Source organism: Tachyglossus aculeatus, chromosome 6, assembly GCF_015852505.1.
Source record: "Tachyglossus aculeatus isolate mTacAcu1 chromosome 6, mTacAcu1.pri, whole genome shotgun sequence".
NCBI lineage: Eukaryota > Metazoa > Chordata > Mammalia > Monotremata > Tachyglossidae > Tachyglossus > Tachyglossus aculeatus.
The window spans coordinates 5,494,149-5,506,498 of record NC_052071.1 but is presented as its reverse complement, the minus strand read 5'-3'; the positions used below and the strand labels follow the sequence as shown (position 1 = coordinate 5,506,498).

The 12,350-nt window shown below is 47.2% G+C and overlaps 1 protein-coding gene across 1 annotated transcript in view; it reads right to left on the bottom strand.

The window, feature by feature from the left end:
- FSIP2 (fibrous sheath interacting protein 2) overlaps positions 1-12,350 on the bottom strand; it is an 86,312-nt gene that overhangs the window by 47,711 nt on the left and 26,251 nt on the right. Inside the window, 3 exon segments of the mRNA XM_038748419.1 lie at positions 3,123-3,192; positions 4,985-5,118; positions 7,125-7,205. Coding sequence (XP_038604347.1) covers positions 3,123-3,192; positions 4,985-5,118; positions 7,125-7,205 — 285 coding nt within the window.

The window sequence follows — 12,350 nt, the reverse complement described above, 5'->3', positions numbered from 1 at the left end:
CTCTGCACACACTAAGTGCTCAATGATTAATTAATTAATTAATGATGGCATTTGTTAAGTGCTTACTATGTGCAGAGCACTATTCTGAGTGCTGGGGGGGGATACAAGGTGATCAAGTTGTCCCACGTGGGGCTCACAGTCTTAATAAAGTCCTAATAAATACGATTGATTGATTGATTGATTAATCACCATTTGAGAAGCAGCGTGGCTCAGTGGAAAGAGCCCGGGCTTTGGAGTCAGAGGTCATGGGTTCAAATCCCAGCTCCGCCAGTTGTCAGCTGTGTGACTTTGGGCAAGTCACTTCACTTCTCTGGGCCTCAGTTCCTTCATCTGGAAAATGGGGACTCAGACTGTGAGCCCCCCGTGGGACAACCTGATCACCTTGTAACCTCCCCAGTGCTTAGAACAGTGCTTTGCACATAGTAAGCGCTTAATAAATGCCATTATTATTATTATTATTTACAGATAAGGTAACTGAGGCTCAGAGAAGTTAAGTGACTTGCCCAAGGTCACACAGCAGACATGTGGTGGAGTCGAAATTCGAACCCATGACCTCTGACTCCAAACCCTGGGCTCAATAAACACCACTGATGGACTGTGGGCAGAGAACTTGTCCATCAACACCGTTTTATTGTCCTCTCCCAAGCGCTTAGTTCAGTTCATTCATTCATTCGTATTTATTGAGCGCTTACTGTGTGCAGAGCACTGTACTAAGCGCTTGGGAAGTCCAAGTTGGCAACACATAGAGACGGTCCCTACCCAGCAGCGGGCTCGCAGTCTAGAAGGGGGAGACAGAGAACCAAACAAAACATATTAACAAAATAAAATAAATAGAATAAATATGTACAAGTAAAATAAATACTGCACTGCTCGGCACACAGTCAGCGCTCAATAAATATCATGGATTGATTGACTGTGGGTAGGCAATCTAGCTACCTAATCTGCTGTCTTGTCCTCTCCCAGGTGCTAAATCCAGTGCTTTGCACATAATTAGCGCTCAATAAATCCCAGGGATTGATGGATGTAAATCGTCACTGGCACCTTGAAGTCTGCCCACCTCCAGGAGCCAGGGGATTAAACCGGCCTTGGCTTGACAGCAAAAATATTTCCCCATCCATTTATTGACCCCCCTTGCCCATCGCCCTCGCCATTTGCTCCAGTTGTTTAACCCCCTCCTGAAACCCCATCCCTCTGTCTCCCCCATCCCTTGCTCCCAGACTGTAAGCCCACTGTTGGTTACGGACCGTCTCTATATGTTGCCAACTTGTACTTCCTAAGCACTTAGTACAGAGCTCTGCACACAGTAAACGCTCAATAAATGCGATTGAATGAAGGAATGAATGACCTGACCACCTGAGAAATTAGAGAAAATTACCACTATCAGGCGTGATCTCCCTAAAATCTTCCCTGTCCCTACCTGCTCCTGCCCTCTCTTCAACTCTCCCACAATAATAATGGCATTGATTAAGCGCTTACTATGTGCAAAGCACTGTTCTAAGCCCCCTCTTCAACTCTCCCACCTTTCCCAGCAGAATCTCTAGAGGAGATGATCTGCTTTCCCTCAAAATCCTCCCCCTGCCCCTGCACATCATTAGCACTTTATCAAAACACTCGACCCCCCCCACCTCCTTCCCTGCCTAACATCCATCTTCAACTGTTGGCTCTCCAGTGGCTTTCTAGACTGTGAGCCCACTGTTGGGTAGGGACCGTCTCTGTATGTTGCCAACTTGTACTTCCCAAGCGCTTAGTACAGTGCTCTGCACACAGTAAGTGCTCAATAAATACGACTGATTGATTGATTCTTTCCCGCTGCTTCCAAACATTCCCCTGTCTCCTCTATCCTAAAATAACCCCTTCCTGAACCCCCTGGCTTCCCTCCAGTTACGGCCCCATCTCCCTCCTACCTTTCCTCTCCAAACCCCCTGAGCGAGTCGTCTACACCTGCTGTCTTCAGTTCCTCTCCTACAATTCTCTCTTTGACCCCCTCCGATCTGGCTTCTGTCCCCCTCGCTCCACAGAATCCGCCCTCTCAAGGGTCACCGACCATCTCCTTCTGGCCAAATCCAGGGACCTCTCCTCCGTCCTGATCCTGCCTTCGAAACCGTGGACTACCCCCTGCTCCAGGAAACATAATCCAACCTCAGCCTCAGTGACCCTGTCACCTCCTGGTTCTCCTCTGATCTCTCTGGCCGCACGGTCTCAGTCTCTTTCACGGGGTCTTTCCCTGCTTCCCACCCCCTGTCATAATCAATGTCGTAGTAATAACAATAATAACGGTATTTGTCAAGTATTACTAAACATGCCTGGCACAGAGTAAGCTCAACACATACCACAATGATTATTATTAGTTTTTGAAGGAAGAGATGGGATTATGTAAGGTGCAAATAATAATAATAATAATGGCATTTATTAAGAGCTTACTATGTGTGAAGCACGGTTCTAAGTGCTGGGGAGGTTACAAGGTGATCAGGTTGTCCCACGGGGGGCTCACAGTCTTCATCCCCATTTTACAGGTGAGGGAACTGAGGCACAGAGAAGTGAAGTGACTCGCCCAAGTCGCTGACAAGTGGCGGAGTCAGGATTTGAACCCATGACCTCTGACTCCAAAGCCCAAGCTCCTTCCACTGAGCCACGCTGCTTCTCTAAAATGATGGTATTTGTTAACTGCTTACGATGTGCGAAGCACTGTTCTAAACGCCGGGGGGATACAAGGTGATCAGGTTGTCCCACGTGGGGCTCACAGTCTTCATCCCCATTTTCCAGATGAGGTAACTGAGGCACAGAGAAGTGAAGTGGCTTGCCCAAGGTCACACAGCTGACAAGTGGCAGAGCCGGGATTCGAACCTATGACCTCTGACTCCAAAGCCCGTGCTCTTTCCAATGAGCAGCGCTGTTTGTTAAGCATTACTAAACATTAATGCTTAGTATAGTGCCTGGCACAGAGTAAGCTCAACACATACCCCAATGATCATAATTAGTTTTTGAAGGCAGAGATGGGATTATGTAAGGTGCAAATGCCCTGAAAGGTCATAGCGGAAGCTCCAAATGGCTGGTTTTGACTCTCTTCCACTTCAAAATGACTACTTTTGTTTGAAACGAAACAGGCCTGGGCCGTCTCTTACCTGGTTCAGGCATAATTTTGGAATTTTCATTCACCTCTTTCACGGAAGAACAGGGTTTTACCTGAGCATCCTGGTGGACAAGAGAAAGCAGTTTTTATTAGTAATTAGTTCCTCTTCAGAGTCATTGCCTTCCCTGACTCACCCCACTTTTCTCCCTCCTCACTTGCCTTTTCTCCTCCCCCCCACATCACCCTGGCGTTTGGATCTGATCTGTCCCCTTTAATAATAATAATAATAATGATAGCATTTATTAAGCACTTACTATGTGCAAAGCACTGTTCTAAATGCTGGGGAGGTTACAAGCTGATCAGGTTGTCCCATGGGGGGCTCACAGTCTTAATCCCCATTTTACAGATGAGGTAACTGAGGCACAGAGAAGTTAAGTGACTTGCCCAAAGTCACACAACTGACATGTGGCGGAGCTGGGATAGGCTCTTGATATTCCCCCAACCCTCTGCCCCAACCAACACGTGTGTCCAAATCTGTAATGCAATTATCTAGATTAACATCTGTCTCCCCGTTGTAGGCTGTCAGCTCCTTGTAGGCAGCAAATGTATCTTCCAACTCTGTTATATTGTAATAATAATAATTTTGGTATTTATTAAGCGCTTACTATGTGCAAAGCACTGTTCTAAGCGCTGGGGAGGATACAAGGTGATCGGGTTGTCCCATGTGGGGCTCACAATCTTAATCCCCATTTTCCAGATGAGGTCACTGAGGCCCAGAGAAGTGAAGTGACTTGCCCCAAGTCACACAGCTGACAAGCAGCGGAGCCGGGATTTGAACCCATGGCCTCTGACTCCCAAGCCTGTGCTCTTTCAGAGAAGCAGCGTGGCTCAGTGGAAAGAGCCCGGGCTTTGGAGTCAGAGGTCATGGGTTCAAATCCCGGCTCCGCCAATTGTCAGCTGTGTGACTTTGGGCAAGTCACTTAACTTCTCTGTGCCTCAGTTACCTCATCTGTAAAATGGGGATTATGATTGTGAGCCCCACGTGGGACAACCTGATCACCTTGTACCTCCCCAGTGCTTAGAACAGTGCTCTGCACATAGTAAGCGCTTAATAAATGCCATCATTATTATTATTATTATTATTTCCGCTGAGCCACGCTGCTTCTCTCATGCGCTTAGTACAGTGCTTTGCCCACAGTAAAGCCCTCGCTAAATACGATCAATTGTTTGAGTGATAGTTCCATGGGCTGGTTTGGAGACTGAGCGTATAATAATAGTAATGATAATAATCAAGCCCATGGTCTTTCTTAAGTGATCACTATGTGCCAAGCGCTGTACTAAGTGCTGGGTGGATACAACGAATCAGGGTGACACAGTCCCTGCCCCGCGTGGGGCTCACAGTCTTCATCCCCGTTTTACAGATGAGGGAACTGAGGCCCAGAGAAGCGAAGCGACCTGCCCAAGGTCACACAGCAGATAAGTGGCGGAGTCAGGATTAGAACCCAGAGCTCTCTGTCTCCCAAGCCCGAGCTCTTTCCACTAGGCCACCCCGCTTATGCATTTGCAGCATGGAAACGGAGAAGCAGAGAAGCTGATCCCCCCAATCCTTCCATCGGATTTGGGGTTTCATCATTCATTCATTCAATCATATTTACTGAGCGCTTACTGTGTGCAGAGCACTGTACTAAGCGCTTGGGAAGTACAAGTTGGCAACATATAGAGACGGTCCCTACCCAACAGTGGGCTCACAGTCTCTGTCAGTCAGTCAATGGTATTTATTGAGTGTTTACTATGTGCAGAGCACTGGACTAAGCGCCTGGGAGAGTCCGACAGAACAATAAAGCAGACACATTCTCCTCCCACAACGAACTGACAGTCTAGAGGGAAATGGCTTGAAACGAGCCCGATTCCTACCTCTAAATTGCGTTTGCTGGGGTCTGGGGCACCGTGAGTATCTGCGTCACTTTGAGAGACCACGTGCTCGGCCGGTTTTTTGGAGACGTCCTTTACGAGAGTCGAGGAGGCTTGAGTCGCCTGGGCGGCGGGTCCTGGAATGAGAACCGTGAGTACGCCTTCAGCTTTCCAACAGTCAGGCTCTTGAGAGGCAAGTGGATCAAACTGAAAAATTCGGATTACCCGAAGTATAGCGGGCCCGTCCTTCGGACTCGTGTATAAAGAAATTATACCTTTCATAGACGACAGACCGCTGCTCTCTCACCTTCAAAACCCCCGCTAAAATCCCATCTCCGCCAAGAGGGCTTCCCTGATTAAGCCCTCATCTTTCCTTCCCTTCTTCTCCTCTGCGTCCATTACGCAGTTGGCTATAGACCCCTTAACCATTTTAATCCACACCCCAGTCCCACAGCCCTTATGTCCATATCCTTCTACTATCCTATTTCTCCCATCTCCAATGGATTTTTTGGCAAAAATGTTCGGGCCGTGTTTCTCCGTTCCTTAAGACTCCCCAATGGGTGCCCGTCCACTTCGGCATCAAACGGAAACTCAGTCCCCATGGGCTATAAAGGCCTCACGCCAACTTGCTCACGGGGCCTCCGTCTCGTCTATCTCATGGTCAGTACCTTGCCCACGTCCTGCCTGTGGCCGGGAATGCCCTGTCCCTCCGTGCACATCTATCACCACTGTTGGGTAGGGACTGTCTCTATACGTTGCCAACTTGTACTTCCCAAGCGCTTAGTACAGTGCTCTGCACACAGTAAGCGCTCAATAAATACGATTGATGATGATCTATCACACTCCCTACCTTCAAAACCTTATCGAAGGCCCATTTCCTCCAAGAGACCTTCCAAGTCCTCATTTCCTCTTTTCCCATTCAATTCTGCGCTGTCCTGACTTGCTCCCTTTATACATCGCCACCCTCTCGGCCCGGCCCCACAACACTTATGTCCAGATCCATAATTCATTTATTGATATTAATGTCTGTCTCCCGCTCTGGATTGTAAAAGCTCACTGTGGGAAGGGAACGTGTCTACCAACTCTGTGGCCTTGTCCTCTCCCACGCATTTAGTAAAGTACTCAGCACACAGTCAGTGCTCAATAAATGCCACTGATTGATTTACCCTCTTTTCCATTCCTGCCTCTCCCTCCCCTCCTTTTTTTTAAGGTATTCATTAAGCACTTACTGTGTGCCAGGCACTGTTCTAAGCGCTGCGGTGGAAACAAGCTAATTAGGTTGGACACAGTCCCTGTCCCACAAGGGGCTGACAGCCTTCATCCGCATTTCCAGATGAGGAAACTGAGGCCCAGAGAAGTGAAGCGACTTGCCCGAGGTCACACAGCAGACAAGAAGGAGAGCTAGGATTAGAACCCGCATCAAACATAAACTCCTTTTTCCTCGGACATCTTCGGCCTGACCCTTTCCCTCAGACATTTTCGGCCTGATCCTTTCCCTCAGCTATCTTCTAGACTGTGAGCCCACTGTTGGGTAGGGACCCTCTCTATGTGTTGCCAACTTGTACTTCCCAAGCGCTTAGTACAGTGCTCTGCACATAGTAAGCGCTCAATAAATACGATTGATTGATTGATTGATATAATCAGCCTGACCCTTTCCCACATACATCAGCCCAACTCTTTCTCTCAGACATTTTCAGTCCGACCCTTTCCCTCAGACATTTTCGGCCTGCCCCTTTCAGGCAGGACAGCAAAGTCAGTAGACAAGTTTCCTGCCCACAGCGAGCTGCCCCCTTTTAGACTGTGAGCCCGCTATTGGGTAGGGATTGCCTCTATATGTTACCAACTTGTACTTCCCAAGCGCTTAGTACAGCACTCTGCACACGGTAAGCGCTCAATAAATACGATTGAATGAATGACAGTGTCAAGCCATCCTGGGAAAAGCTTCGTTCCGAAGGCAAAAGAGCTGGAATTGTGAAAAGTGGCCGCGAGGGCTGGACGCCTCAAGGAATCCCACTGAAGCGATCAATCGACCGACAAAGCGCTCGCCATTTTTGCCGCCCTCGGTGCACACAGTTTCTCAGCTTTCCGTCCGCCAACCTCACCAAACCAGTTGGTTTGTTTTTGCCCGTTATATCTTCCGTACCTTTCTCTAAGCCGGCTGATTTCTGTTCTGGGTGGTGTCGTCTTTGGCTTTTTCTAGTCTTCTTTCTCTTTGGAGAAGAAGCTTGAGGGGAGATAAAAGGAAAGAGCTTTTCGGTCAAGAGGCAGGAAGCAAAACTCATTCGCCGGGTTCCACCCTGTCCTTAACTGAATGGGCCCCTGCTCCCCTGCTTGAATAATAATGATAGCATTTATTAAGCGCTTACTATGTGCAAAGCACTGTTCTAAGCGCTGGGGAGGTTACAAGGTGATCAGGTTGTCCCACGGGGGGCTCACAGTCTTCATACCCATTTTACAGATGAGGTAACTGAGGCACAGAGAGGTTAAGTGACATAATAATAATAATAATAATAATAATAATAATAATAATAGCATTTAGTAAGTGCTTACTATGTGCAAAGCACTGTTCTCAGCGCTGGGGAGGCTACATGGTGATCAGGTTGTCCCACGGGGGGCTCACAGTCTTCATCCCCATTTTACCGATGAGGTAACTGAGGCACAGAGAGGTTAAGTGACTTAATAATAATAATAATAATAATAATAATGGCATTTATTAAGTGCTTACTATGTGCAAAGCACTGTTCTAAGTGCTGGGAGGGTTACAAGGTGATCAGGCTGTCCCATGGGGGGCTCACAGTCTTCATCCCCATTTTACAGAGGAGGTAACTGAGGCCCAGAGAAGTGAAGTGATTTGCCCAAAGTCACACAGCTGACAGTTGGTGGAGCCGGGATTTGAACCCATGATCTCTGACTCCAAATCCCGGGCTCGTTCCACTGAGCCATGCTGCTTCTCGTGAATCAAGAGAAGATTCTTGAATCAAGTAGATTCTTGAATCTACTTCTCGGGGGGCTGCCAGCCTAACAGATGAACAGAACGGAGGCGGGGGACCCTTTTTCTTTTAACGACATCCAGGTAAGTGCTTACTACATGTCAGACCCCGTACTAAGCAGTGAGGTAGATTCATTCAGTCGTATTTACTGAGCGCTTACTGTGTGCAGAGCACTGTACTAAGCGCTTGGGAAGTACAAGTTGGGAACACATAGAGACAGTCCCTACCCAACAGTGGGCTCACAGTCTAGAAGGGACTAGAGGGAAGACATGGGGAAGCGGAAGAGGAGGCTTGGGGCACACAATGAGAAAACTGATGCTAGAGGAGAAAAGTGTTTGGGCTCAGCTATAATAGGACAGCTTGAGTCAGAGGACCTGGGTTCTAATCCTGCTCTGCCACTTGCCTACTCCATGACCTGGGGAAAGTTACTTAACTTCTCCAGTAGTAGCCAGAGTTTTGAGTGTTTACTATGGGCAGAACATTGTAATAAGCCCTGGGAAATAACATGCAGTTGGGAGTTAGACAAGGTCCCTGTTCCTCAAAGGGGAGGGAGTCAAGGCCTCAGTGTCTTCATCTGTAAAAACAGAATTCAATACCTGTTCTCCCTCCTACAAGACTGGAAGCCCCATGTGGGAGAGAGATGGTGCCAACCTAATTATCTTGTTATCTACCCTGGCTATTAGGCCATAGTAGTCACTTAATAAATGCCACTCATCACTACTATATGTATTATTAATATCATTAATACAATATGTTACATAATAAATGCCACTCATCACTACTGTATGTATTATTGTATTATATATAATGTGTATATATATATATATATATATATATATATATATATGTTACATAACATGCATGGTATAGTGGATAGAGCACAGGTCTGTGAGTCAGAGGGTCATGGGTTCTAATCCTGGCTCTGCCTCTTGTCTGCTGTGTGGTCAGAGGGTCATGGGTTCTAATCCTGGCTCTGCCTCTTGTCTGCTGTGTGGTCCTGGGAAAGTCGCTTCACTTCTCTGTGCCTCAGATACCTCATCTGTAAAATGGGGATTGAGACTGTGAGCCCCACGTCGGGCAGGGACTGTGTCCAACCTGATTTGCTCATACCCACCCCAGTGCTTTGATGCTATTGATGCCATTTAAAAAAATCATCACCATTGGTGGTATTTATTGAGTGCTTACTGTGTGCAGTATTAGCATCTATGTTCCCATCCCAGACTGAGTCCCCCTTTTCCTCTGTTCCTCCTCCCCTCCCCATCGCCCCGTCTCCCTCCCTCTCCTCTACCCCCCTCCCCACCCCACAGCACTTGTGAATATATGTCCATATTTACTATTATATTTATTTTATTAATGATGTGCATATATCCATAATTCTATTTATTTATACTGATTCCTGCCTACTTGTTTTGTTTCGTTGACTGTCTCCCCCTTCTAGACTGTGAGCCCACTGCTGGGTAGGGATTTTCTCGAGATGTTGCCAAACTGTACTTTCCAAGGCTCATGTCTACTACGTCCAGTGTACTGTCCCAAGCACTCAGTACAGTGCTCTGCACACAGAAAGCGCTCAGAAAATGTGATCGATCGATTGATTGTTTAAAGCCACATATACCTGCCTTGGTCCTCTATCTTCTAGACTGTGAGCCCGTTGTTGGGTAGGGACCGTCTCTATATGTTGCCGTCTTGTACTTCCCAAGCGCTTAGTACAGTGCTCTGCACACAGTAAGCGCTCAATAAATATGACAATGAATGAATTAATCTGCAAGGGGTATTTCTTAATCCATCAACCGGTGGTATTTATTGAGCGATTACTGGGTGTACTAAGCACTTGGGAGAGTATTCATTCATTCATTCAATCGTATTTATTGAGCGCTTACTGTGTGCAGAGCACTGTACTAGGCGCTTGGGAAGCACAAGTTTGCAACATACAGAGACGGTCCCTACCCAATAATAGAGTTGGTAGACACGTTCCCTGTTCACAGAGAGATGAAAATCTAGAAGGGGAGATAGATATTAACATATATAAACAAATAAATAAATTACAGGTAGGGACATAAGGGCTGTGGGTTGGAGAGAGGGGTGAAGGAAGGGAACAAATCCAAGTGCAATGGCAGTGCGGAAAGGGGTGGGAGAAGACGAAAGGAGGGCTTAACCAGGGAAGGCCTCTTGGGGGAGGTGGGCCTTCAATAAGGCTTTGAAGGTGAGGACAGTGATCGACTGTCGGATATGAAAAGGGAGGGCCAGAGGCGGGATGTGGGTTCGAGGTTGGTGGCGAGAGAGATGAGATGATGGTGCAGCGAGTACGTTGGGGTTAGAGGAGCAAAGTGGGTGGGCTGGGTTGGAGAAAGAAATCAGGGAGGTGAAGCAGGAGGGGGTGAGGTGATTGAGGGCTTTAGGCAGATGGTGAGGAGTTTCTGTTGGATGCAGAAGTGGATGGAAGGTTCTTGGGGAGTGAGGAAATGCAGACTGAACGTTTTTGTAGAACAATGATCCCGTCAGCAGAGAGAAGTCTGGGCCGGACTGGGGAGAGACAAGAGGCCGGGACAGCGAGGAGGCTGATGCAGTCATCAAGGTGGGCGAGGAGAAGCGCTTGGATCGGTGCGGCAGCAGTTTGGGGAAAGGGCAGATTTTAGCGATGCCGCGAAGGTTGAACCGACAGGATTTGGTGACAGACTGAATGTTCGGGTTGAAAGAGAGTGATGGGTCCAGGATATGGGCTTGTGAGACAGAGAGGAGGATGGTAGTGTCGTCTACAGTGACGGGAAGGTCACAGGGAAAATGGGGTTTGGGTGGGAAGGTGAGGAGCTCTGTTCTGTTCAATCTCTCTTCTGTTCTGAATCCCCAACCAACGCATCGCCCACCTCCTGCCTCTGGCCTGGAATACCCTCCCTCTTCATATTCGACAGACGGTGACTCTCCCCACCTTCAAAGCCTTACTGAAGGCACACCCCCTCCGAAAGACCTTCCCTAAGCCCTCATTTCCTCTTCTCCCTCTCCCTTGTCCTTGGGATGTGCACCTTTGTGCCTGGATGGTGGTTGTACTGGACTCTCCCAAGTGCTCAGTCCAGTGCTCAGTAAACACCACTGATGGATTAACTGTGGGCAGAAAACGTGCCTACCAACTCTGTTATACCGTCCTCTCTTAAGAGCTTAGTCCAGGGCTCTGCACACGGTAAACAGTCAATAAATATCATTGTTTGATTAAGGCCTTGTCCTTGGAGAATCAATCGATTGTATTTATTGAGCACCTATTGTATGCAGAATGTGACTGGACTAAACACTTGGGAGGGGACAATCTAACAGTTGGTGGATACGTTCCCTGCATTACAAGGAGCTTACAGTCTAGAGGAAGCAGCGTAGCTCAGTGGAAGGAGCCCGGGGTTTGGAGTCAGAGGTCATGGGTTCAAATCCCTGTATATATGTATATATGTTTGTACATATTTATTACTCTATTTATTTATTTATTTATTTTACTTGTACCTATCTATTCTATTTATTTTATTTTGTTAGTATGTTTGGTTTTGTTCTCTGTCTCCCCCTTTTAGACCGTGAGCCCACTGTTGGGTAGGGACTGTCTCTATATGTTGCCCCCTTGTACTTCCCAAGCGCTTAGTCCAGTGCTCTGCACACAGTAAGCGCTCAATAAATACGATTGATTGATTGATTGATATGTTTGTACATATTTATTACTCTATTTATTTATTTTACTTGTACATATCTATTCTATTTATTTTATTTTGTTAGTATGTTTGGTTTTGTTCTCCGTTTCCCCCTTTTAGACTGTGAGCCCACTGCTGGGTAGGGGCTGTCTCTATATGTTGCCCCCTTGTACTTCCCAAGCGCTTAGCCCAGTGCTCTGCACACAGTAAGCGCTCAGTAAATACGATTGATTGATTGATTGATATGTTTGTACATATTTATTACTCTATTTATTTATTTATTTTACTTGTACACATCTATTCTATTTATTTTATTTTGTTAGTATGTTTGGTTTTGTTCTCCGTCTCCCCCTTTTAGACTGTGAGCCCACTGTTGGGTAGGGACTGTCTCTATATGTTGCCCCCATGTACTTCCCAAGCGCTTAGTCCAGTGCTCTGCACACAGTAAGCGCTCAATAAATATGATTGATTGATTGATTAATCCTTGTGTCTTTTTGTGTCTTAATCCTTGTGTCTTAATCCGAGTCTTTTTGAGTAGCCCAAGATCATGCAGCAGACAAATGGCAGCAAACCTTGTGACTCCCAGGCCCGTGCCCTGTCCCCATGCCATACTGCTTATCTATCGATGGTTAGCCGTTGATCTCTACTATGTACTGAGCGCTCGCTTGCTTTGTGGAGGGCCCCACCCAAAACGCTCGGGAGGGTACACTACAACAGGGT